The following is a 26,041-nucleotide window of genomic DNA, read 5'->3' as shown; positions in this document are numbered from 1 at the left end:
TATACACTCCCAGAAGGCTGCGCTGCCGATGGGAGGCGTGAACATATATGTTGCTATGTGTAGAGAGATACACGGGATGGAAACATTGTCTGCCTGTTTCTTTCCGCTTCTTATGTTCACCGCAAACGATGCCAAGTGATTGCCACGTGCTACAATATCATTCGGGGGTTTGTGAAATGGGGTTTGAATCGCACGAGGACGTTTCTATGTTGAACCGTACGTCGTCAACCGTGCTAATCAGAGGTGCACTCGATGTAGAAGGTCAACCTCTACTGAAGGGTTAGCGGGGTTGTGCCTGTGGCAGGAAGTACAGCAAGTGGGACGATGGCCTATCTCGGCACGATTTGGAGTTGCCGTTCGAGACTCGCGTGCGAGTTTCCACGAAACAATGCCCTTTTTCTCTCTGCATGCAAAACAATTCCTTGAAAAAACGTTATTGCCCAAACGACGAACATCAGTGGCTAGAGCCCTCCGGCAAAGGAGTCTTGACACTCGGTGAGCCTTTCCTAACACGAGACCGTTCGTAACAGCTGTTTGGTAATTACATGAGTAGGGCATTCAGTATATGCACACACTTATTTACAATGCATGCGATGAAGAAAACACATTCCAGGTGAAGTATATCTTAAACAATTTATTCAAACGAATGTAAATTCAAATACATAGCGACTTGTGTGCTCGAGTTACCAATGTAACTTTTGGCAAATTGTAGCAAACCAAAGACGAATGCTATATTTGTGTTGGTGAAGTATTGTCCACATTAGATGAGCACCAAAAGCATTGTATTCAAAGTGAAAAATGAGAGAAAAGTCACGCCTCCAGCAACAGATGGACTTCCGATAGGTGCGATTTTTTGTTTTTAGCAAACGAGACCACGTTAACAAAGCTATACTGTATTGGGACAAGTCTCTATTCGTATATCTTTTTTGACAAATGCTTTATTTCTTCGTCATTTATTATATCAGTTTCATTACAGTTGCGCTATCGGCAACGTGTAACAAACGGTGCATTCTGAATTCGCGCAGATGCGGTGCATCGCTCGGTTGGTCTGCGGGCCAAATTTTGTTTTAAGGAGCGACCTCCACAGTGAGACGGCGTGCATTGGCAACACTCCTTCACAGTTTACGGAGCAGCTCACTGCTGATATGATTAAAGCCGTCAAACGTGCATGGCGGCACGCAACATTTTATTCAATGATTTCAACTCGTAATGCAACGCACGGTAACCGCTCAATGTGGTGGAGACAGAACGACTCAGAGGGGCGAGGAGGAACCGCAGACGAGCGGCAAGGCAGCCACGCGATGAGCCGGAGCAAACAATTGCCCAAGCTCCTCGCTCCTCTATATATTAAGGTGCTACGGGTACAATTCATGAGTGTTTACATGCGGGTGGAAACCGGAGCACCCGGAAAAAACCTACACGTGTGAAGGGGAAACGCTCTATCCCACACAGACTGGAGAGGTGGTCCACATTTTTCGGTGCACTGCCCTCTCCTGGCCAGGCAAGGTTATGACACCTCCCAATCTGTTGTGATTGTTGTCGTGTATCAGTGTGGCGAGCAGTGTCAGGGCGATTGAATCGGCACTCAGTCGTTCTCGCCAGCTACTTGTATTGCTCTTTCATCCCTATTACCATGGTTACTCCTGAAGTTCACTCACAGACTCCTCCAGCAATGTTGAGGACGCGGTCTGCCAGACACTGACTGTTTTGGTCCAGTCCACGCTGTGTTCAACCGCCACTCTGCAGGTCAGAACAGCCCTCTCAGTCACGCACTCACTTACCCATCCATCCACTCACCCACCCGCTACCCCACTCACTCGCTCACCACACTGGAGGACACAACGCGACTGTCTTCCTTCTTCTTCCCTCGCACCGACTCCACTTTGGAATTCTCCTCCCCTCGTTGAAAAGAGGCAATGGGGGAGGGAATTATCAGCTTGATCAATTGAAGAAACGTGTCAACTCTTGTACAGGGTGCTTAAACAAATGTTATTAGAAAAGAACGGATAATACATTGTAACGTGATGACAAATGTAATGTTGATCGCTTCAAAAAGTCAAAGAGTCTCCACGTGTTCGCCATCGTTGTCAACACGTGGCCTTTGAATCTTCTCCAGGTGGTCTCCAGAGCCCGGAGGGGCACATTTCTTGCGTTATTGTTGCAAATCCTCGTAGGTGTTTACATTGTATTCAAGCACCCTCGATATTACAATTTAAACAGTGCTGTTTGTTGCTGGCAGCTCGGCGTTATTGCCCTTTAGTTCTGTGCTCAGCAATCGTGATGAGGAAGGAGGAAAACAACAACAACAACAAGGTGCCACTGTTCTATACGAGGCGGCCAAGCTATGGCAGTACCGCGGATAATTTCCACGTGCCCATCTGTACGGCGCTTTGGGCGTTATCGCCTGTAAATGCGTGGCGTACCGCAGCACTCTTCTTATCGCCTGACGGCCTTCTAATCACCTGGCGGTCACCGGTTCATCTATTACCTTCAAAGCCATTAACGCGCACCAACCAAAAGCGGCGGACACCAACCACGCGCATTTAAAGATTCCCAGCGCCTGGCTTTGTGACGCGTGGCACGGCGCCGGCTGATAAGCAAACGTAACATTGTTAAGGAGGCTTTTCTGAGTCTTCAGGGTAGTCCATATGTCGTATGACCCCCCCCCCCTCCCCCATTTAATTGACTAAAAATAATGTTTATTTAATAAGAAATGAATATGCAAAGGGAAAAAAAAATATTCGGGGTCAATTAATTGAGGGTTACGAGACGACTGGACCACCACCCTGTAGAACTTCTTTCACAGTCTGAACGGGATGGGATTCTGAAGGGGCCAGGTTTGGGTTGCGCGATGGACGTTCCACGTGTATCCCATCCGAGCTTGTTCCAACCGTCCCATCGTTCCACGTGCAGGCCGTGAGCACGCGTTTATTGTTCTGAAACGACGCTCCCCATCACAGGCATGCTCGCGTTTCGATTACAGCTGTTTCGCCCATTCATGTTGCGTTGACAAAATGAAGGCAGCTGTCACCAAACGGAAGCTTCATCCTTTGATTAATTTCACCTGTCTTTTAACACTCGGTCAAGAGCAAAAAACTACACTCCCTCCTGAAGCCATCTCCTAGTCAGTACCAGAGGTTCTTAACCTGGGGTGCACGCTGCACCCCCTGGGTGTGCGAGATGCCCTTTATGGGGGTGCGAGACATGGCCAGGTTTTTCATATTAGGTAAATCATCGAAAAACACAAATTAAGCACGGGCACGTAAGCACAACTACTTTGTTTAATCAAACACTATGCATTTTATTCACATTTTATATATTGTGTTTACGATTGAGAATCAAAGTGGTACAAGGCTGCAGTAAATGTTGAGAATCACTGCTCCAAGCGGCGAGCAGACCGCGCGACATTGGCATTTTTCTCCGGAATATATTGCGATTCGCAAGAACAGGACTCCGGTGACCAGACTCAGCGAATACTGGGCAACGCACCACTCACATTCAGGTGATCCCAGCCATGTTGGAGCGAGCCAGTCATTGGCATTGGCTGTTGCCATGCCCTCCACCCTCTCGAGTTTAACCGACCCCACTTTCAACAAAGTTACGCCACATCGCCGATCACGAGTGCTCTTTTTTCAGGAGGGTGCTGAATTATTCGAATGTTTGGCCAATTGCATGACTGAGTCATTCACTTACAGTTTGAGATCACCCTTGACGGCTCGGTGTCATGGAAACGCTTGTGAGTTAGAGTGCATTTGAAGTGATTTTTGAACATGTAATTGGGCAAACTGTCTGCAACTGCCCTCGTGTCGTGCAGGTCACTTGGTCTTCCTGCCCTTTCCACTCCCTCTGCTCTGAAACATGGTAATTTCCAGAAACATTTTCTTAATGTGCAGTGTTTATATTATATGGTGATGTTTAATTAAATAGTTCGTGCACCGATACCTTTTTGTACGGATGCTGCTGTGGTGCAATGGTCAGCCCACCGGGCGTGCAATCCAGAGTAACGTTTAAAATCCTCGAGAGGGGCTCTCTCTCGAACTTCCTCTAGTGGAGGCCCTGACCCCAAAGACAAAGACCCCCCCCCCCCCGTATAGCATCCACAGACTGTTGGGGCAAGTGCTCTTATCGAGCACCTATTTTGATGAGCACAGCACGCTAGGGGCTTGGGTTGCTAGCACCACGCGCGGCCACCTTTGTCTCCCCAGTGGCGTTGTTTACACACCACACCAGGTACTCATTTGAGGCTGAGTCAGCCTAGGAGAGGCCCAGGACAGGTTAAGAAAATCGTGGCCGGTCTTTTCCATGAGCTGGAATCGAACTCAAAGTGCTTAACGCTCCACTCCACTATAACAACAACCGCTGTTCATCACTAAGTGGCGGTGACGTGAGCACAGCGCTTGTGCCTTGCTAGGTGCACTTTGAGGTCACGTGAAGTGGCACAAGCATGCTGGTAGGTCACGGAACAGACCCAGGTGCCATGGATTGACTGACTGAGATAGCTGGCAGATGCATTAACGGCGCTCCCCATTGTGCCAAATCTCTATGGGGCTATGGGGCTATGAGTCTAGGAGGCGACACCTATTGCCCTGTGCACTCAGAAGCATCTTTTTTATGTGAATTGAGAGGTATTTTTTTATTGGGGGGAGGTGGAGGGGAGGGTTCGTCATTCTTTTGTAGATGGGAACCTCTTCAGTGCTCCTTTGAGCAAAGAGGGAGAGAGTCACTCTGACTTCGTCTTTGTCATCGTTCAAGGTCCCTTTGTTTTCGTTGACAATTTAGTTTATTGTTACGATGTAAACAGGCGCTGGATGTTCTGTTTGTGCAGACGCTCGGAGCACAGGGTCCCCCACACCGCGGTCTGACGGCACGTAGCAAGTTCGACGTGACAAGTGCGATTTTGATTACGGGGCCTTTGACGAGGGAGACCGACCATTGCTGCCCCAAGGCATTAACATGTGCCATCTGCTGAGAGATCACAATACGGGGAGGCCTATCATTGTGGAAAGCCCATTCGGGCGTTGTTTATACACACACACACGCGTGTACACCTACACACGCTCACATGTGCGCGTGCGTGTGTGTGAGGTTTGTACAACCGCGGTGCGCAATTGCGCGTTTGTTGAAAGTGTCACTGGTAAGTGCTGGTTTGATACGTTATGGTGTGTTTTTGTTTGAGTGTGGAATTGTGGGGGCCAACACAAGTGACGATTACCTTGACTCGTCATGGCCGTCCCTAGGTCCACTCAGCCTCAAATGAGTACCTCGCGCGATGTGTAAACATCGCCACTGGGGAGACAAAGGCGGTCGGGCGTGGTGCTGGCCACTCACCCACTCGTGTACTGAGCCGGCCTTCATAGGCACTTATCGCGAACAGCACTTGCCCCTACAGTCTGTTGTCATATGCCCCTGATGTTAGCCATGGTCAGGAATCAAACTCAGTTAACTGCGCTCAGAGGCGAGGGGCCAAACAACCTACACGCCACGTACGCGCAACTCTTTCTCAGCATGAACTGCTGTGCCATATTTAGACAGTGATTCGGTGTTATTTAGGTCTGGTAGCGCAATAGTCCACAATTCATCCCGAGCCAACGCTTCGCTTCCGTTGCCTCTCTTAATAACGCCCTTAATGATCGCAATATTTTCTAAAACGAGGGTGCACTCGGCATATGGTGCTGATATCATAACAGCCTGAAATGTCCAGAATTATACCGTGGTTTATTTCGTCTGCCATCACCTCATTCAATTTACCGTTTCTTGGCTCGGCGCACACGGGCCATCTATCTCATTTGTAATTGTAATGGCATGTGACCTCCTATTGCCGTGCGAGCTACACCACAGGGTAAATTGAATTTTACATCCCAGCTGTTCGACTTAGCAAATAATGGAGATTTCAACAGTAAATTATACAGGTGAGTGTACTGTGCGCGCGTGTGTGTATGTTCGTGGGTAGGGTGGACACGCAATAGCTCACTGCGATACAAACCTTGTGACCTCAAAATTCGATACCTGGTTAACATTGGTGGAACGTGATATCTGAACCCGTTCTTGGGGCTTCCCTATATTGACTCAGCCTTCAAAGACTTTCTGGTGCAGTTGGTAAACATCATCATGGGGGAGACAAAGGTTGACGTGCTCGCCCTTAATCGGCACTTGCTGACAGCTCTGGTCCCCGCGGTCTGTAAACGGTGACACGGGGAGATCTTCCCTCTTGTGTATCTGCGTTTGCAGGTATTACCATCATGTTTTTGCGGAATGTATTACTTATATCCGCAAGTTTTTAGCGGAAAATTCATCCGCTTATCCGGTTTTTTTTCTCCCCTCGACGGATGTGCAGAGTGAAATCGAAGATCCCCACGCGGATAATAGGATCGACGAAAATTGGTCCCTTGCATCACCAACGTCACGAGGAGCCGTCCTGCACTGCTCTTTTTATGTGGGTTGTTGTTCTTGTTGTTCATGTGTGTATTGTCTTGGAATGCAAATTTACAGGAATAAAATATTAACTATTTACAATCCGTTGCTGGATTAGGACCTGCCCATGTTATTTCGGTCATGGGAGGTTTTTTAAATTTTATTTTACCACATTTGTCAGTGGAGGTTGGTGGAGAGAGGGCCCAGGACAGGTTCAGGGATCACTCACCGCTGCTGTTAGGTGTGGGGTAGCCTTAAAACTCGAGTTGTATGTATGTTGAACTTCCTTCACACCGTACGTAGCCAACCATGCTCATCCGGTGTATAGTACATCGCGCTAACTGTTGTACCAAGCTCCTTCGGTATCTGTACAGCTAATATTCCTGATGTATTTGTGTGTGCGTGTGATTGTAACCATTGACAAGATGAGTGGGTGAAGCATAATACATCCTGAAAATCAAGGCCCATTTTTAAAATCAAGAACACCCCGAGTAGGCGTACTTTAATTGTTATTTAAACATCAGCCGTGTTTGCGTGCCCTGTGTGTTTTATCGTACGCACTAAGTGTGCTCAACGTCTGTTCACGGAATCTCTCGGCGCTGATCCTTATAATTAGACACCGCATTTTGGCACGGCTTTGAGTAAAGTTGACTTTGTCAAATTATTCCCTGTTAAATTTGTCTGTGCTTAATGGCGCGTAGCTCCACCTTAAAGATGCCATTACTTAAAGCTAACACTTCATGCTCACGTCATGAATTACACTGCCCTCTCATGCTGGTTCTGTGTCGGGAAAAAAGTTAAATTGGTTGAATAGTAATTGGACTTACTTCGCCTAGCTGGCCAAAGGCATACACACTGCCTCACCCCGGCGTGTCTCCATCACAAAAGTCTCCCCGCTCAAATGGGTAATGAGCGGGGACTTTTCTCCATGGGTTGACTGCCATTGACCTCTCCACAATTTTGTGCTCAATTTGAACGACCCTATGCGATGATGGATGCAGTCCTCAATGGTAGCTCCAAAGTAAATGCTTGGTATTTATTGATTATATCCTGAATGGCCCTGCGGCTGGAGGGAGTTGCTTGTCAGTTGGCATAAAGGTTTGAGGTTTAAATTCCTCACTCCAGCCTGTTTGTTCCTGCAGGGTTTTACCAACTCTGAAAATGTAGTGCAAAACGCATGCTTAGCCTCCTTGCCCAATTGGGCAGCTACAATCCAGTCGATTGAAATAAAAAAAAACCCTAGCCCATCAACTCAACTACACCTGTTCACCTGGTTCAAGCACGGACAGATTAGAACCCACATCCTCAGAGATCCAATGCGTCGATTTCTCTGAGCTGCACCGGGCAACTTTTTTCGGGCGTTGAATACGCAACTAAATCACCGAATAAAACATCCACGCACCACCCTGGCTACCACCACCACCACCCCTCAGTGTGCCCTCCCCCCCCAGTCCCTCATTGTTCTCACTGTCGGTCGGCACGCGCGGGCGCCACGCGCGTGCGTGCGCAAATAGAGACACAACAATGTCACCTCCCTGTTACAGCAACATTTTTTTTTACTCAAAAAGGACACAGCGGTTACGCATTGAAACCTCAACATGTGGCTAACAGAGATATGTCAATACATGAGAGAGAGAGATCAGAGCCTGCGCGGGCTTTTGTACGTCCGAGATAACGCGTTGTCTTGTTACTCCCGCGGTAGCTGCTCCTCGCCGGGGAACCCATTAGCAACAACAACAATAACGACAACACCGGGGTTGGTGGATCACGGGCCTGATGGAGCTCCGATCTGCAAGAGATTACAGCCTCACAGGGCAACGACGCACACCAGTAACCCACCGTGCGAGATGCCAATCCGTAGGGAAATGACGTGGCACCTGCTGGTTCCTAATGGGATTCCTGTGTTGGGATTTTCTCTGGGTTTTTTTTATTTTTTGGCCGACCTGCGGACGTTGGAGTCGTACCAAACGCTTCGAAGCGGGAGGAACCCACCTTGCAATGGTTCCGAGACTCTGTGAGGCTTTCTTTTTCGCAGGCTCGGAATGATGCACCGAATCGTACACGCATCCCATTGCTCGTCCGAGAACCAACCTCCGATTTAGCACGGTTGGCTGCGTACGTTACGAAATAATTTTAACATACGGTGAATAATATATGCAGTCAGTGTAACAGCGTTGAACGTAATGGATCAACGTGTCCCCCAGCAGCTACTAAATGTACCAGATGTACCACGAACATATAGATAGCCAGGTACTGGATCAAATCGTTATCCAAATTGTGATATTTCACCAAATAAAGAGGTCGTGTTTTAGGCAGGTGGGAGATCATACACGCTTACTCATCAGGGTGGACAACAATTCCACGATGATGATCATGTATGTTTACCTTACTCAATGGAATAACGTCAATACATATATTAAGAGAGTTGGTACTGGGGGGTGGTGGTGGTGTGACACACAGGTGAACAATGAGTATCCGAGTATCGAGTTTGGGTTGACACCCTCAGGGGGAATTGGCATCTGTATTCGGGTGGAGGGAAATTGATTTGTACAGAGATCTGGTACCGTTATTGAGTTTTCTCCCCTCCACATTTAGCAACGTGCATTGAGATTATTACGATAATTTTGCTTCTTTAAATGTCCACATGATGGGCCACTTTGTTAAGCTATCATCTGTGACCAGGACGCTTATGAAAAATAAGTTAATACCTCAATAGGCTTTACCTGGTAAGAATTGTTTTTAAATTTGTATATTTCTTCAAGTGATTTGTTTACCTTTCCTATACTTTGCGATCCTATCGTGCTTTTGTAGTGATTGTTGTAACGTTCTTACCCGCCCCTTACTGGACATCTGTGGAAAAAAATAGCTTTACAGCTCATCGGATTCCTCCAGTGTGAATAAACATTCCGACGATTCTGAAATAATTCTGCGCGGTTGTTGACCCAGAAATAGCACACGTCTGGATTTGCTCGGTGGAGAAAAAGAGGTGGCGATTCTCATCCGTTTTGAAGACGCCCAACGGGTTTAAAAGTTATCGCAGCCGCACTCTGTGGGAGTTTGTGGCATCCCCTACTGGCTAACCGGTTCCCGGTGGGGGGAAACTGCTTAACATTGCAGATACTAAATGGGGACTGCGAAACGGTCTGTTACTCGCACACATGCCGTGGCGATGGTAGCATGAGTCACGCGAGTGCGAATCACAAGTACTGCAGTTGCTGACTGTATGAATGTGTAATGTGTGTGCGTGCTATGCGGATTAATGTGCATGTGTCTTTGTGTGTGCTGATTGAATGTCTGTGGGCAGCGCTACGAAATGGGTGACCCGATTTATAATTTACTTTCGAACGTCCTTCGTGTTGAGTTTACTCGTGACCAAAGTTCGATTCTTACTTCGTGACGAATATCTCAACTGGTCCAGGCCCACCGCCAATTTCGACTCAGCCTTCAGCACCTGGTGCAGTCTATAAACATCAGAAACTGGGGAGACAAAGGCGGCCAGGCGTGCGTGGTTTAGGCCACCCACTCCCTCGTTCGCCGTGCTGGCTTTCATGGGTGTTACTCGCTTACAGCAATTGCCACCAACAGTCGGTTTAAGTCTCTACAGGAGGCGTTCGTCTTCTTGCCGCATGTTGAACGGTCACAAGTGAACCTGATGGCGGGATCCCGGGGTCCCATAAGCCCCAGGCTCTCGCATAAACTGCCTTGCGACGTCATTTTATGTCTGTTGAAGGCGAAAGATACGGCAATGTATTCCTCTCGACGAGCTCTACACGATGCGCTAATTAAGTTTTGTTTATGACTACGGCAATTTTGGCAAAGACGGGTGCTTGGTGAAGAAACGAGAGGGTTGGTTTCCGGTGGGTCGCGGCGTTTGTGTGCGCGGTGGGACGGAGTCGCCAAAAATAAATTCATTAATTACGATTTTGACTTCCGTTTATTCGGGACATCGGGGTCCCTCCATAAGGTTCGATCAGGGATGTGCCACTCCCGACTCCCAGTCTAGCTCGAGAGTGGGCTCTGTGTCGCGTTTTCCTGTTCCTGCTGCGAGTACGGGTCTGGTGGTAGGTGTCACCTCGGCATCAACCACTTGGTTGTATGAAACCATTGCATCCACCGAATGTCGGATTAAGGTTTTGTAGGCCCCTGGGCTACAGGTACTGTGAGGCCCCCAGTAGTATTTTGAAAAGGAAATCAAAGTAAAAAATTTATTTTTACAAGGCTAACAACAAACAAAATTCAGCATTCACAAATGAAATAACTTTTCACTTAATCTCTGGAGGCCCTCCAGCTGGCGGAGGCCCCTGGGCTGCAGCTCCTAATGCCCCGTGCCTTAATCCGGCCCTGCTTCCACCAAATGGCGTAGTGACTACAGCATTAGCTCATGAGGTGCGGCAATTGATGGGGTGGGGACCCCAATATTTGATTTGTCTCGCACGGTCGCATCTAGGCTATTATATATCGCAGATCCTCTTGCCTAATCACAACATCGCTACGCTCACGGTCTCGAACATTTAACGCTGTAGGGGCTGCTCCATCTTTGCAAGATGCAGCCACTCCAGCTCCGTAGTACTTCTTTGCAATATTACATTACTGCTCTAATTCAATTGAAATAAAACGCGGAACGTTCATGAAAGCATTTCCATGACATACATTTAAACCGCGTTTTAAATAAGCGCGGTGTTCTTTTGCACTGTTGTTGAAAACATATCTCAAGGTGGTTGTCAAGGGGGGTCCAACTCGTATCTTTGGCCACCACGGGGTGGGCAAGACATCCCCCATGCCTGCCCCACGCTCGTTACTCCACTGCATCCACCTTCATGGTGTGCACGTCGAATGAATCAGCCAGCTGCACGTGCATGTATGCATGCATGCATGTACGGTATGTTTGTTGAACGTCTTCCGCACCGTACGTAGCCGACCGTGCCATTCGGAGGTGCCACCTGCAACAAGAGCGAAACCCGTGGATGGAACTCCGCTGACTGGCACAACTTCGAGCCGGAGAAACATCGTTGCCGTTTAGCCAACATCCCCCTCGGAGCAGGCGCCACGCGTGTCGTTTGAGATCTCATTTTATTTCGGTGATTTGAAAACACCACTGTTTTTGTTTTCGTTTTACCGCTGAATTTTCATTTCATTAAAGCGTGAGACGTATTCGGGGGCAGAGCCTGCAATTGTTTTGCTCTTTTTGTGTGTTTTTTGTGTGTTTTTTTGCTTGCTGCGACCTAACATTTTGCCTTCACTGCCAGGGCCCGATCAACCCAGAGGCGAATAAGTCCTAAGGCCCCCTCGCATATTGTAGCCGCTCCTTGCAACACGTGGGACGCGTTTAACAATCCTCGGGCGCGCGGAAAGACGTAGCACAGCGTGGTGGTGGGTCCCGAGGACTGTCCCCACTGGTGGTTATTGAGTAGATCACTGATAGGATCCGAACAGCCCAACCTCCACTTTATCACAGACGAGAGGAGTTCGACTTCACGATACTTATACTCAACCTACGCAGCTACGGACCACTGACTTGGTAACTCGGCCGACTGTGAGTGTGTACTTAAAGGTTTCCTTATCGGCGCGGTGACTCAGATATATGATCAACCTTGTCGTATATGTTGTGGGTGTCTCTTAGACACATTTAAACAACATTGCCAGTGTCCAGACGCCCATGAAAGCCAACAGTGGATGCACACTTTGCATGTACCCAAGCGATGGCATTGATTTTGAGGCCAGAACGAGCTGAAGACTCTCGGTGAAGTCAAAACCAGTCGATAGTGTCGTTTCGTTTAAACATAGTATCTGCTCGTGGCACATATTGATCGAGAAGGGCCAACCAAAGCATTGTTTTGTGTTGCTGCGTTTACACAAACTCGAACTGAGACACCACTCACTGCCTATCAATGTTTCGTCTTGACGACCAGGCCTCTACGATGACTTCAAAGCCACCTGGCCTCGTGGGCAGTGTAATGCTTGTGTAGAGCAGGCTGCGTATAAGCAAGTATCATTCACACGTCTACTGATTGGGTGCCGCGGTGGCGAGATGTTAACTACCTTTCTTGGTATACAGGAGGTCGTGGTGTTCGATCCCGACCCTTTTTCATGTATATTTGAAGTTTGCGTGTTATCCCCGTGGTCACGTGGATTTTCCTCCAATGTTTCTCTCCACATTTAGAAACATGCGTTTAGCGTATTTGGCTGCTATAGATTTTCACATCATGAGCCACTTCGTTGAGCTACCAATTGTGGCCAGGTCGCTTCTGAAAAAAGAGCTGTATAGCTCAGTCGGCCTCACCTGGTAAAATAAAAAGAAATGTTTATAGATTGCATTTGCTTTCCGGATTTCTCCTGAGTTATTTTTAAGCAGTTAGATTAGGAATTTATTCGGCTAAATATTTTTAAAATAATTTATTTCTCTTAAGTGCACACAAAGATACCCGACAATCAAATTCCAACATCCATCCCCGCTAAAACGTGGTCTGAGCATGCCTCATTTGTGTAAATAACTCTCAAGAATTGTCTGCACTTACACTTGACATGAGCGAATACTGAAATAATTGGACATTTCACAATTTGTGGCACGGTTAAGTGTGTGTGGGGAGTGGCACACGGGGAGCGGTAGTGTAGTGGTTAGCGACCCGAGTTAGATTCCCTCTCACGGCCAACGTCGGGTGACTAATATCTGAACCGGTCTTCGGCGTCCCTTAGGTCGACTCAGCCTTAAAATTAATACATGGTGCATTGTCAAAATATCAGCATTTGGGAATACAAATGTGGCATGATGGTCGCCCACCCTTTCGTGTGCCTTGTTGGCCTAAATAGAGGTTCGCTAAAAGCACTTGTCCTACGAAGGGACTGATCCCAGCTGAGGTGATGTGGAATTTCCACCACTGCCTCGTGCTTGCTGATCAGGATGAGTGCCACCCCATTGCTGGTTTGAACAAGGAGACATTGACTCTTTTCGACACAACGTTACACGACTAAACGCAATGGGTTCCCCTTAAATGAGAAACTGTATTCTTGGCTTTCGAAATATATATAGACTGCAAATAGGATGTCATATCTTGTCGTAAGCACATATTAGCCACGAGACGGCACGGAAGTAATCTAAACACGCGTCGGATACCCAGATTAACAGTGCTATAAAATACCACCGAGAAGATGGGCCATTTTTAGAACATGATAAACACATTGGTGGTGACATTTAAAGAAATGAGATTAGCAAAAGATGCGACGATTGGAACCGTTTAGGCATTTAGAAATTAGCACGTTGTGGAGCTTGAAAGCAGAAAACACAGTTATCGTTACGTTGGGCAGCTATAAACATCGGACAATACGTGTGCATGTTTTAGTTCTTCCCATTGATGCCGTTCAGTTGTGTTTCCCGAAAATCTTCGAACGCAACGCGTAAAATGAACGCCCACTCATATGATGGGGCTGCTCGGATGTACAGCTTTGGGCGAATTTCAAAAAGGGACGTTCGTTGAAGGTATTTTTTTACAATTTTTTTTCATCTATAAAAAAAACTCGCACAAAAAAATCGTAGACTGGCCAGACACGTTGCGTCGCAACACCAACTCTTTTGTTTCGTTAACTATCGAGTGAAAATTTCACTTTTTTTCCCCTCCCTCCACGCACTTTTTGTTTTTAATTCCCACAAATTACGAAGGACGACAAAAGTCCCCCTCTGCGACTAGCCAAGCGCCGCTTGTCCACCACGATGCGCTTCTTCTTATTCTTCCGGTCGTTCTAGCCTCCTTGCGTCGTTGTCAGCCTGTGAGTCCAAAAACATTGTCCCTTTTTTGTCATCTTAGAAAAATAAACGTCGCTTCAGTTCTTACGGCAAAATGGCCTCGGGCGCTCGGAACGCATACTGCTCGAATGTGCTTAAACTTACACTGCGTACTCAAAGTAAAATAAAAAAAGTGTAAAATGAAGTGAAGTAGCAATAAATAACGAAGAAACAAGATGTAAGTAAATCACCAACTGAGCAAACAAACTTTCATTGTAAGATAATTGACCGACGGGCTTATTGACAAGGCCTTGCCTGCAGCACAGTTCGCTTCAGTGTGGCTGTAGAGCATTGTAACTCTTGCTGGTATCTACCGGACAAAACCCACCACCACCGCCACCGCCGCCACCGCAGCCGCCACCACCTCCGACTCTCCCGGGGACCGGCCACCCCTCCGCGCCGCGCTCCTCCTCCCACAGCGGCGGCGGCGGCTGTAGCTCCTGCAGCGAGGAGCAGCTTCCCGCGGAGAACTTTCTCAACGGGCGCTCGCAGTAGCGCTGGCATCGCCGACGCTGGTGCCACCGCCGCCGTCGCCGCCGCCGCTGCTGCTGCTGCAGGTCAAGATGGCTCGGCAGGTGGCAGCGCTGGCGACGGCCTCGAAGCGCCGAGCAGGCGAGCAGCGCCAGCAGCGCGGCGAGGCCGAGCGCCGATCCCAGCGCCACCGCCAGCGCCGCCGCGCCCGTCCCGCGCCCGACGGCGTCGCCTCCGCGGTAGCCCTCCTCTCCCGCCGGCGCGCCGGGCCGCTCGGCGCGCGTGGTCACGTTGACGCAGGAGCGCTCGGCGCGGCCGGAGCCGCGCGGCGCCGCCGACACGGCGAGGCACACCTCGTACTCGGTGCGCGGCTGCAGGCGCGTCAGGTTGTACTCGTGCACGCTCACCGGCACGCGCGCCGTGAAGGCGACGCGCGGGCTGCCGATGCGCACCGTCGCCGACGTCCAGCGGAGGTCCGGGGCGCGGCCGCCCGGGCGCAGCCGCCACGAGACGAGGACGGAGCGCGCCGCCACGCTCAGCACGTCCAGCGACAGCAGGCGGCCCGGCACGTGCGGCACGGAGCCGTTGACCTGCACCGTCACGGCCCTGGAGTCGAGGCCCTCCGAGTTGCGCGCCACGCAGGTGTACAGCCCCGTGTCCTCGTAGCGCACGTCGAGGATCTCCAGCGTGCCCTCCTCGCTCAGCCGGTACTTGTCGGACGCGCCGCCCGGCGCCACGCTGTCGCCCGACGGCGTCACCCAGTAGATGTCGGCGGGCGGCTCGGCGACGGCGCGGCACACGAAGGAGAGCGTCGCCCCCGGGTCGGCGGTCGCCCCGGACGGGAAGGCCCCGTGCGCGATGGCCGGCAGGCAGCCGTCGGCGACGTCGGAGGAGGGCACCGAGCGCACCGGGCTGCCCTCGTGCTCGGCCGGCGAGACGCAGCGCGTGGACTGCGGCTCCATGAAGCGCACGCGCGTCGCGTTGCCCGTCATCCAGCGCACGATGCAGTCGCAGCGGATGGGGTTGCCGTGCAGGTTGACCTCCCGCAGGTTGGGCAGCGCGTCGACGGTGCGCCGGTGCAGGGCGCTCAGGTCGTTGTTGTTGAGCATGAGCGTCTCGAGGCGCGGGATCGCGCGCAGCGAGTCGGGGTGCACAAACGACAGCCGCGGGTTGTTGGTCACCTCCAGCTTGGTGAGCTGGGGCAGGTCGTCGAGTGCGTGCCGGTCGATGGCCACCAGCTCCATCATGTTGTTGACGCCCAGCTCCTTGAGCTGCAGCATGCTGCGGAAGTCGCCCTCGCGGATCACAGCGACGGGGTTCTTGTTGAGGTCGAGGAACTTGAGGCTGGGCACCTTGCGCAGCGCCAGGCGCGGCACGGCGGCGAGCTTGTTGTCGTAGAACGAGAGGCTCTCCAGGTTGTCGAGTCCCATGAGCGCGTTCTCGGGAACGGCGCGGAGCCCCATGCCCGCGAGCACGAGGCTCCGGAGTTTGGAGAGCGGCATGAAGTTCATGTCCTCCACCTGACGCACCGGGTTGGCGCCCACCATGAGGATCTCCAGGTTGGGCGTGAACTCGAACCAGCGGCTGTCGATGGCGCGCAGCCGATTGGAGTTGAGGTGCAGGCGGATGAGGCTCCTGAGGCCGAGGAAGGCGCCCGGGTGGACGCTCTCGATCTGGTTGTGGTTCACGTAGAGCTCCTGCAGCCCGCCGAGGTCTCGGAGCTCGCCCTCGGCCAGCTCGCTGATGACGTTCTCCTCGAGGTGCAGGATCACCAGCTGGCCGAGGCCGGCGAACGAGGGGCTCCCGGCGTGCGTCAGATTGTTCTGCGAGAGGTCGAGCTCGGTCAAGTTGCCCAGGGCGGCCAGCTCGGCGCCCATCTCCGCGATGCCGTTGCTCTGCAGCAGCAGCACCTGCGCGCCCTCCGACAGGTTCCGCGGTACCTCGCGGAGCCTCAGGTCGTTGCAGTCGACGGTGGCCGCCTCCTGGTAGAGGGAGTTGGGCGTGAACCAGGGCCGCACCTCGCACATGCACCGTGACGGGCACTGCGAGGTGACCAGCGTGGCCGCCCCCAGCACGGCCGCCAGCGCCAGGCTCACGGCGCGCCAAGGATTCGCCATCGGTCTCCTTTTTAATTGTTTTGTTTTTATCGATTCGCCTGCCTGATGCAAGGTTTGTATCCGTACGCGGTGCAGCGCGTCTTGCAGTTCAGACGTTGTTGTTGTTGTTGGGTTTATTTTTCCCGTCCTCGGTCGTAGACCGCCCTTACGCCACAGCCCTGCTTTTTTGTTGACTTTCAACTCTTCACCCCTCGCGCCGCCTTGTGCCGAGGAGCGGTCAAGGCGGAGGGCTCAGGTTGGCTTCGTCTCTATTCACGTCACAAAATCCAGCACGGCTTTTCGGTCGCAGCGATGTTAAGGTTTGCCGTCGGGGCACAATCTTGAGCGTTAAAGATTCTCTAAATTCCTGTAAAAACAAAAAAAGGTGGGGGGGGGGGAGCGAGAGAGACAGATCACACGAGCGAGAGAGAGAGAAAGAGAGAGACATTAGGAAAGCCATTTCGTATTACCCGTGGCCCTTTCGCACATTCTGTCCATCACGGTAACCTGTCAAAAAAAATATGGTTAGGATCTGTCTTTGGGGGGAAGGGACAAAAGGGGCTTGTTTTACTGCTCACGGGGGGGGGGGGTATGGGGGGGGCGCAATGGATGACTCTTGTGCCGCTTTGTTCTGCTTGTCCCGAGGCGGACGCTGAATTGAAATAGTATCCGCTGGCCATCATAAGTCAACCCTAAGTGTCTTCGCCTTTCCATTCCTCATTTTTTTGCTTCGTGTTTTCGGGGGGCCTCTGTGAAAGCACCTCTTTAATCAGTGATCTGACGCATTAGTGGGCGCCGCTGACTTCTGCCGATTTGAAAGCGGTGATTGAAGCGGCGGAGCCGTCGGTGTCTGGCGTACGCAAAATAAAAAGAGCACGGGGTGCTGATCACCTCTGTCGGTGTGGGCCTGAGCCGATGGTGGATATTCCACAGTCCTATGGCGGTGGTGAGTTTCTTCATAATGCAAGCCACAGCAGCCTCTCCAGGTGCTGTTCACACACGAACTGCGTGAACGTAGGATACAATTTGTTTTAAATGTACGTTTAGATATTCCTGTGGACTTCCATGGTGCATTTCCCATGAAAGATTGCATTTGCCTCCCACAGTCTCACTCTGATTGCCACACAGAGTTACACTGAGATGCTTTAAAAGACAAAGAACCACCGTATAGCATTAACAGAGTGCTGGGGAAAGTGCTGTTGGCAAGCACCAATGAATGCCGGCATGGTACACGAGGAGATGCGTGATCAGCACTACGCCCGGCCACCTTTGTCTCCCCAGTGGCGATGTTTATACACCACACCAGGCACTCATTTGAGGCTGAGTCGACATATAGACACACATACAGTCATAAAGGCACTCAGAAATGCATTAACACACACAGTATTAGCAAACAAATATACACAATGTAAAACACCTTTAGTCGTGTAAATAAATAAACATATACCATGTCTAGACATCCACTCATATAGACAAAGGTATACTTATATTCACCGAAATGCATTCACATAGACACATGGAGACACTCTTATCGATGCACATATACTCGTGTGCGGTATTTACGTGCACATTTATCTACGCACGCTCGTACACATACACACGTTCAGATAAACGACCTACGCACGTGTGTGTACATGCACAAAAGACAAAGATCCCCTGTATAGCCTTAACAGACTGTTGGGGCAAGTGCTGTTAGCGAGCACCTATGAAGGCTGGCACGGCACACGAAGGAGGTGGGTGGCAAGCACCACGCCCAGCCGCCTTTGTCTCCCCAGTGGCGATGTTTACACATCGCACCAGGTACTCATTTGAGGCTGAGTCGACCTAGGGGAGGCCCAGGACCGGTTCAGATAATCGTCACTGGTGTTGGCCGTGAGCGGGAATCGAACTCGGGTAGCCAGGTTCGTAGCGCAGCATAGCGCTAACCACTATACGACCGCTCCCCATTGTACGTGCACACATGCACACACTTATTCTCATTTTCACAGCAAGGGTGATGGACATAAAAAGGACTGCTTAAACAGATATCGAGCTTCTGTTTTTTCATGTAATGGTCTCAAAAGGAACCGTAATATTAAGTCTGAGTGACAACTCGACAATTTTTTTCTTCATATTTTGTTCCTAAACACTTTGGGCTCCACCGTTACATTCACACCGACACGCAACGCCGTGCACACGCTGCGTGTCTCAAGATATAATTCATTTACGTACGGAATGCCAATGTGCATCATTGTTTCGCCACTAAAGGCCTTCGGCCCCCAAAGTGCATCAGTCTCGTCCGTGATGTATGGGAAAGCCCGAGTATAAAACAACGCTGCGCTGTGAGATGTGGGCCCTGTCTGTCCGCCACCCCACTGCATTTATGTAGAGCATGGACCTTTCTTCTCCTCGACGTTACATCTCTTTTACACAAACAAACTAAAAAACATTTCCAATAAGGTATCTCATTTATTCGGCGATATTTTTTTTTCTCTCTCTCTCTCGCCCGCGGCTCTGCGCGGAAGCAGCTGTGGTCGAACCCCCCGCCGCCCCGAGAAAATCGACGGTGACAAATGGAATGCGAATTCGTCAATTGCCCCCCCCCCCTATTAAAGTGCATTCCTTCCGTAATTACTGCGTTTTGTTCGTGATTTGGGTCGCGCGATGTGTCAGGGCCGCGAGGCGCTCGCCTTGGTGCTGGCGAGTGCACCGCGGACTTGCGCTCTGTCTTTCTGGCAGAGTGAAGTCTGATAAATATTCACGAGGCGTACAGTGTCTGCTTTTTCAATGGGTATAGTGAGGTCCACTGTTGTGTGTTGCACACGCAACAGCAGCAGTAGGAGCAGCGGCGGCAGCGGCGGCGGCAGCAGCAACAACAGAGATCCTGGCGTAGTGTCACGTCGATTGTCCTCCACTGTCGTCGTCTGCAGGTTCACGCTTTCATCGGCTCGGCTGTTGTCGCGCAATGAACGAGTCCCGAAAGCCGAGTGACGACACCTTGCGTTGGTGCTGGCACAACGAGCACAACTCGCAGAAGCTCAACGCGTGCCGTCAGCAACATTGACCAGAGAAGACAACTCAGGAAATGGTTGCGAGTTCCCAATTCCGGTGGGGTGGTTGACTCGGCCCATCATCCCTCCCGGGGGTTGCCAAGATAGGTACCGCTTTGTGGGAAAGTTTATCTTTTTCCTCCCCTTCCCCACCACCTGCTCAGGACTGAGAGAGATGAGCAGATGAGCACCACCTCAATGCAACATTTGAGGGGGATTATTAAGTAAAACAAAATTGAAAGGGAAAGAAATGACCAATGAAGTGACGTTTTGAGCAATGGTCCTTCGTCTGATAAGAAAGATGAAGGAGTGCCAGTGCTCACAACGTCGCTTAAAATATGAAGGTATTATTTGCGATTGTGCTATTGCTCTTCGGGCTAATGCGCGTGCGTGCATTAGAGCATTACGAGTCATTGCGTCCGTGCTTGCATCCACACGCAGCTACTCGCTGCATCTTAATAATGCTCGCACTCTGCGATACGCATCTACGTATTCACGGGCACACACACCACACTTGTCAGTGCATAATGAGTTCATTTTGACATGCGGTCATATGCAAATATAAGCATGGTTAGGTCAGTCTGTGTGTACTTTAGTACAATCAATAAAAACATTCATTACAAAGTTTATTGCGTGTAAAAAAAAATATGGTGTGACCTTTGGGTCAAAATTTGACCCCTATAAGGAGTGTCTGAGACCTTCGCCGTTGACAGCGCGCCTATACAAGTGATAATGCCGTTTTATTTGCCCAGGAAAGCACATGCTGAGTCTCAAGACGCATTCTCAAGGATTCCTGCAATGGCACGTTTGGCCATTCCATATTGCCAGAGAAAGCCCGCTGCTCTGCTGCCACTCTTGGGCCACCTTGAAATTCAGAGCCTACGCCTTTCCGGCATTGCCAAGCGGTTTCCCACCTCATGCACTAAGCCACATTTCAGGGTGATTTGTTTCGCGAGGAGATTTGCGATTGCCGTCAATGTGACGACCGGCTTGCACCGCACGACGAGCGCGGTACATCGCGTCAGAGTGGCGACGCGGGGCTAAAGCAAATTGCAAAGGAGGTGTATGGCCCAAGCAGCTCGAGGGGCTCGCGGATTTATGCGGGGGGAAAATATATATATGGGTGCATCAATTACCATCTCAAATTCAAATCGTAATTAACATAACGAGCCAATGAACATCAACCGGCCGATGAATCTCTCTCATCTCTATGTAGTCCCTTCTGTCATCTCACTCCACCTCATTCTGTGTCGACATTTCCCTTATCTCACTGCATCTCGACCTCTTGCCTCTATATATTTTTTTGTCATCTTCCGAGGAGTTTATAAATTAAAAGGGCGGGGTTGGGGGGCAGCATAGATATATTAAATATATTTAAATAAATAAAAGTGTGTGTGTATATTTTTTTTTCATATGTCATTTTTGCTTAGGGCACCAAATCGTTCAGGACCACCACCGCCAGTGACATTACGCATCTATACACGTGCATACGTTCGTATTCCACACACCCATATTTATATATTATTATTAATTACCATTAGGTCGCTTCATTTTCCCGACCGAATCATCGCTTGCTTTGCTCGAGCCGTGTCGGATGCATAATGCAATAAACAAGATGTATACTTAATAAGCGAGATGTTTTATTCATTCCGCCCGAGTGCTGCGGTTGACGTGACGTCAGGAATCGTGACCGTGCGCAGAGGAACGTCAAAATACATCGCAGAAAAAAGAAATCCGAAGGCTTACTAAATAAAACAGAATGTGTTCGGATAAATAACTTAGCATTTCATCCTGTATGAGCGGTACAACTTGAAATGCATATAAGGGTTTATTTATTTATTGTTATGCTTTTTATACGCGGAAAAGCCTCATTGAATCTCAAGACGCTTTTTTTTCAGGAGGGTCCTGCTAAGTCTGTCTCTGATGATGGGAGCGATGTTGCTACGTTTAATCCCAAATTACCGGGGTTTTTTTTTTTGCAGAAAATGTTGCCACAGGTTGCGCTGCGTTTAGCTGCCGAAACAGATTATGGTTTGATCTGCTAACGTGTTGGTGCCAATCCTCTCCCCGCCTCTGATTATCACGTTTAACCACGTACGGTGCGAAAGAAGTTCAACGTACATGCAGAATAGATAGATTATTAAGTTTTTTTAAATTATCTCTGGGATAAAACCGAAGAATTTGGAAGAACCCCATGCAGAACAGGGAGCGAACACACAAACTCCACGAAGAGAGAGGCACACGGGTCAGGAATTGAACTCAGGTCCTTATTGCTGTGAGGCACAAATATTACCGCTATACACGCCTCCCCCCAGACCCCATTGTTGTTACGATCATTGTTACGAGCACATTATGAACGCGACAAATTATTGCACGCAGCAGGATATTATCATGCAGTCGGTCATCATCACCCTGAATAAGCCTCATCTTGTCAGTTCTTCAAAGCTAAGCAGGTGTGAGCCTGGTCAGTGCAGGACTTGGATGGGAGACTGCCTGCCAACACCAGGCGTTGTCGACTTGTGTTACGACGTGACCAGCAAACGGAAAGTTCAGAAATTTATTCTGGAATCTAACGCAGCACAGCACACTACCACCACCGCCAATCATCATCATCAGCCATGGTCAATCTACTGCTGGATGAAAGGCCTCTCCAAACTGCTGCCATCACCCCTGGTATACTGTACAGTATACAGTACATATTCGATACATCATCGAACACCTCAGATAAAAGTAAAGCCTTCGTCAATGAATAATAAATCAGCATGAAGTTTAAAAACAGGTCTTTGTTTGAGTTATTTAGTTGCGGTGTATGGAATACAGCAGTTTACAAGCACATATGTTCAGAACGACCATGCGATTAATCAAATTGCCCCGTAAACTCTGAGAAAGAATAGTTTTAAACTTAAACGAAATGCAGCGATACGATACACAGGACGAACATCGTGATACAAAGGACGAGTTACAGAGGCATTATTTATCATTTTGATGTAACCCATGAATTCCGAGGCACGTCTAAGATTGTGTGAATTTATATGCTGAAATAATCACCCAGATAGGCTCCGCGAACACAAACGTACATCGCTGTTGCGATGTGACTTTGTGGGAATATCGCTTATGTGCAGTCAAAGTACGGCACAATTTGGTGGTGGTGCTATTATATCTATATAATATATATAATAAGTCACATTTTGGGCAATAGCCAGTCTTCATAGCACGTGATGCTGTAAGAGAAATAACTGAAGGTGATCAAATACGTTTGTAGTAGAATCAAAACTCGTTGATCTCAAACAAGTATGAGCTAGGAGTATGCTCAGAAGTCAGAGGAATTAGCCAGCACTCCTGGGTTTCTGCGTTCAAATCTGGGTTTCTGCTACCGGTGATTAAACCGGGGTTTAGAGTGTTGTGGGCTGATGGTTGCTGATGGCTCCCGAAAAAAAAGTATCGCGTAAAAATTGTGTGCTTCAATTGGTTTGGCTCAATTTCAATTTTTTTTGGAAAGGTAAGAATATCGGTTTGACTGCCATGCAACATTTTTTTTCTGTCCGTAGTAGGGAGTGTGGGGGGGGGGAAGTACACCTTTAGCATCTAGAAAGACATAAGAGGTAATTTAAAAATGATGTCAGAAGTAGTGCTATGATATCTGCTTCCATGAGTTTCAAGCAAGACAAAAAATGCACAAATTGCACCACTGCCTATGTGTATGTGCAACAGCAAAAAACACCCTTCAGCATTTCCTGAAGAAGGGCATTGTGGTCCTTTTTTCTTAAATCGCCATCAAAATAGATTTTATGAAATGTGACCGGCCGACAGCAGCAGTGATAGACAACTGAATCATTTGGCGGGACCCCGGGGTCCCGCAAAAATCAGGTCAATAATTATTATTATTTTTCAGTCCGCCCACTCGTGATCCCGACAGCAACGCGCCGCCCGCCCAGACTCGCGCCAACAAGCGCCAGCAGCAGCAGCAGGCGGCGATCAACACGATGGGCGCCACCCCGCCGGCCAAACGCGAGCCCCGGGGGGCGTCCGCAGCAGTCGCGCGCGGCGACGACGCCCTCCGGTCAGCCGTCGATCCTCAGCTTCTTTGCCAAGGCGAGCCCGCCACCGCAGTGAATTTAACGTGTTTATGTAATTTTTCAAGTTTTTACGAAATTTAGTGCCCCGAGTAGCTCTCGAAGAGGCCAATCGATTGACACTAGTTTTGTTGTTGTCGGTAAGGCAAGACTCGTGTCGCTACGCGGTTTTTCCCACCCTGGGGCAGTGATGGGACCCCGGGGTCTCGCCAATTGCTTCAGTTACTGTCGACTGGTTTCATCATAATTAGGACTCATGCACACCACGTAGTCACAAATTCGCAAGGGCTGTGGTGCTTTTAACACATTTCTGTGAGTTGTTTGACACTCGGGATTTTCCAGCCCGCACTATTATTCTCTTATGATGGGATTCTCTCATCATTTAGCGATGACATATCTGCTTCCACGGGCCATTTTATACAAAGAAGTTGCACTCTTCTGCGAAAATCCAAAAGGGATATATATTTCCCTGACATAACGGTAGTCGCAGAATTGGAGTCAAATTGGGGAGAACAACAAAGGATATGAACCAAAGAGATACGCTGTGCATCTCCCGTGTACAGCCATGAGCCTGCGGTGTAAATTCCACATTCATAGAGAACGGCTGAGTCGATGTAGGGCACAACTGATGTTGACTATCCACAGCTCGGTTCTCAGTTTATTCACCAATTATTCAACTATTTTAAATTTTACCAGCTAAGGCCCACCGAGCTATGTATCTCTTTGTCAGAAGCCGCCTGGCCACAAATCATAGCTCAACGGAGTGGCTCATTACATGGAAATGTATAGCAGCCAAATACACGAAACGCATGTTTCTAAAAGTGGAGGGAATAACCGGATGTCCCAGAGAGACAAATCTACGCGAACACGGGGATAAAACGCAAACTCCAAATGCACAGCAGGCATCAGGGTCGGGATCGAACGCACAACCTCATGTACACCACGAAAGCGCCTAATCAAGTTCGAACCAGTCGAAGTAGTTAATATATCGCCACCACGGCGCCCAGTGAGTACCGAGTCACCCACCGATTGACATTTGAACTCATGGCTTTCCAGTAGTGCGCTTCCCACTTTCACAGCAGGGACACTTCAGCTGGTTATGCAATGCCCCTTCTGCATTCATTCATTCACACGGCCACACACGGCCTTGCCGACAGGCCCAGTTTGCAACGTGCAGCAATCAGTGGCAAGCGCGAAAGCAGTGTTAGACTTCGTAAACACGCGGGGAATAAAAAAATAAACATTTAGCATGAAAACCTACGATGAGAAATTAGGGCAGCCAGCTGTGGCTGCACTCATCACGAATGAGTGTTTTTTCGTGTGTGCTATCAAAAATCTATTTTATGTTTGTAATTTAATTTCACTGCCATCAGAGTGTATTACATGAGAACTATTTTTGCTTGTTTTCTTCCACTGAAAATATATTTGGAGCGTAAAATAGTGCAGGCTTTATTTATTTATTTATATGGTGTTTGCACGCATTTATTTTTACTCAAAAAACAATCAAGACCAGGCTGAACGGTTTGAAGCATTGCAAATAAAAAACATTCACCAACAAAAACACGACCAGTGTCGCCTGTGCAGCATAGTTTTTCACATCACAGAATCCAAGATCGGAAAGTGAGTATGTTTTTTTTTTCTTTCTAAAAATGAACCTAACCAAACAGCACCTCTTTCAAACCGCACAGCGCACGTTCAGGAATATTTCAATAATATAATATAATTCCCAATTTGTTCCGCACCTTTAAAAATAATCCAATTATGCAGTTGTCATTTTGGCACAAACTGAAGTATTTTTGTTTTGACTTTCAAAAGTCAGATGTCTCTTTGTGAAATTCATAGGACTCTAGTTACAGGTCTGCACTGAAATAGCTCCTGGAACAATCAGACTCTGCTCCTCTCCATTCTGTGAAGCATTTAGTCCACGGGCCCACACTAAATATTGCACCGGTGAGTACCACATCAGATGACAATATCTGAGTTGCATCCAACAATTTGAATCACCGAACAAAGTGAATTTTATGCAAACACCCTATTTTAATCAATAGGCTATTCTATTAGCCATAGGCAGAAACGTCTACCACTAAATATTTGCCACCTCCAGTGGTACCTCATTCCACCTCTGGACCATACTAATTCATGAACATAGGCGCTATGATTCAGAGACATAGCCTACAGCAGTTT

General features: G+C 49.1%; 1 protein-coding gene across 1 annotated transcript in view; it reads right to left on the bottom strand.

Annotated features, from left to right (window-relative positions):
• Positions 1-619: 619 nt before the first annotated feature.
• Positions 620-26,041, bottom strand: part of LOC116951166 (leucine-rich repeat neuronal protein 1-like) — a 121,259-nt gene continuing 95,837 nt past the window's right edge. The window contains exon 2 of the mRNA XM_076073524.1: positions 620-17,122. Within this exon, the coding sequence (XP_075929639.1) occupies positions 14,461-16,776 (2,316 nt within the window). The 5' untranslated portion in view covers positions 16,777-17,122 and the 3' untranslated portion in view covers positions 620-14,460. The remainder of the gene's footprint in view (positions 17,123-26,041) is intronic.

The sequence above is a fragment of the Petromyzon marinus genome, chromosome 42 (genome assembly GCF_048934315.1).
Source record: "Petromyzon marinus isolate PM22_M1 ecotype Great Lakes invasive population chromosome 42, UKy_Petmar_22M1.pri1.0, whole genome shotgun sequence".
NCBI classification, from domain to species: domain Eukaryota; kingdom Metazoa; phylum Chordata; class Hyperoartia; order Petromyzontiformes; family Petromyzontidae; genus Petromyzon; species Petromyzon marinus.
This window is presented reverse-complemented; position numbering and strand designations above follow the sequence as displayed.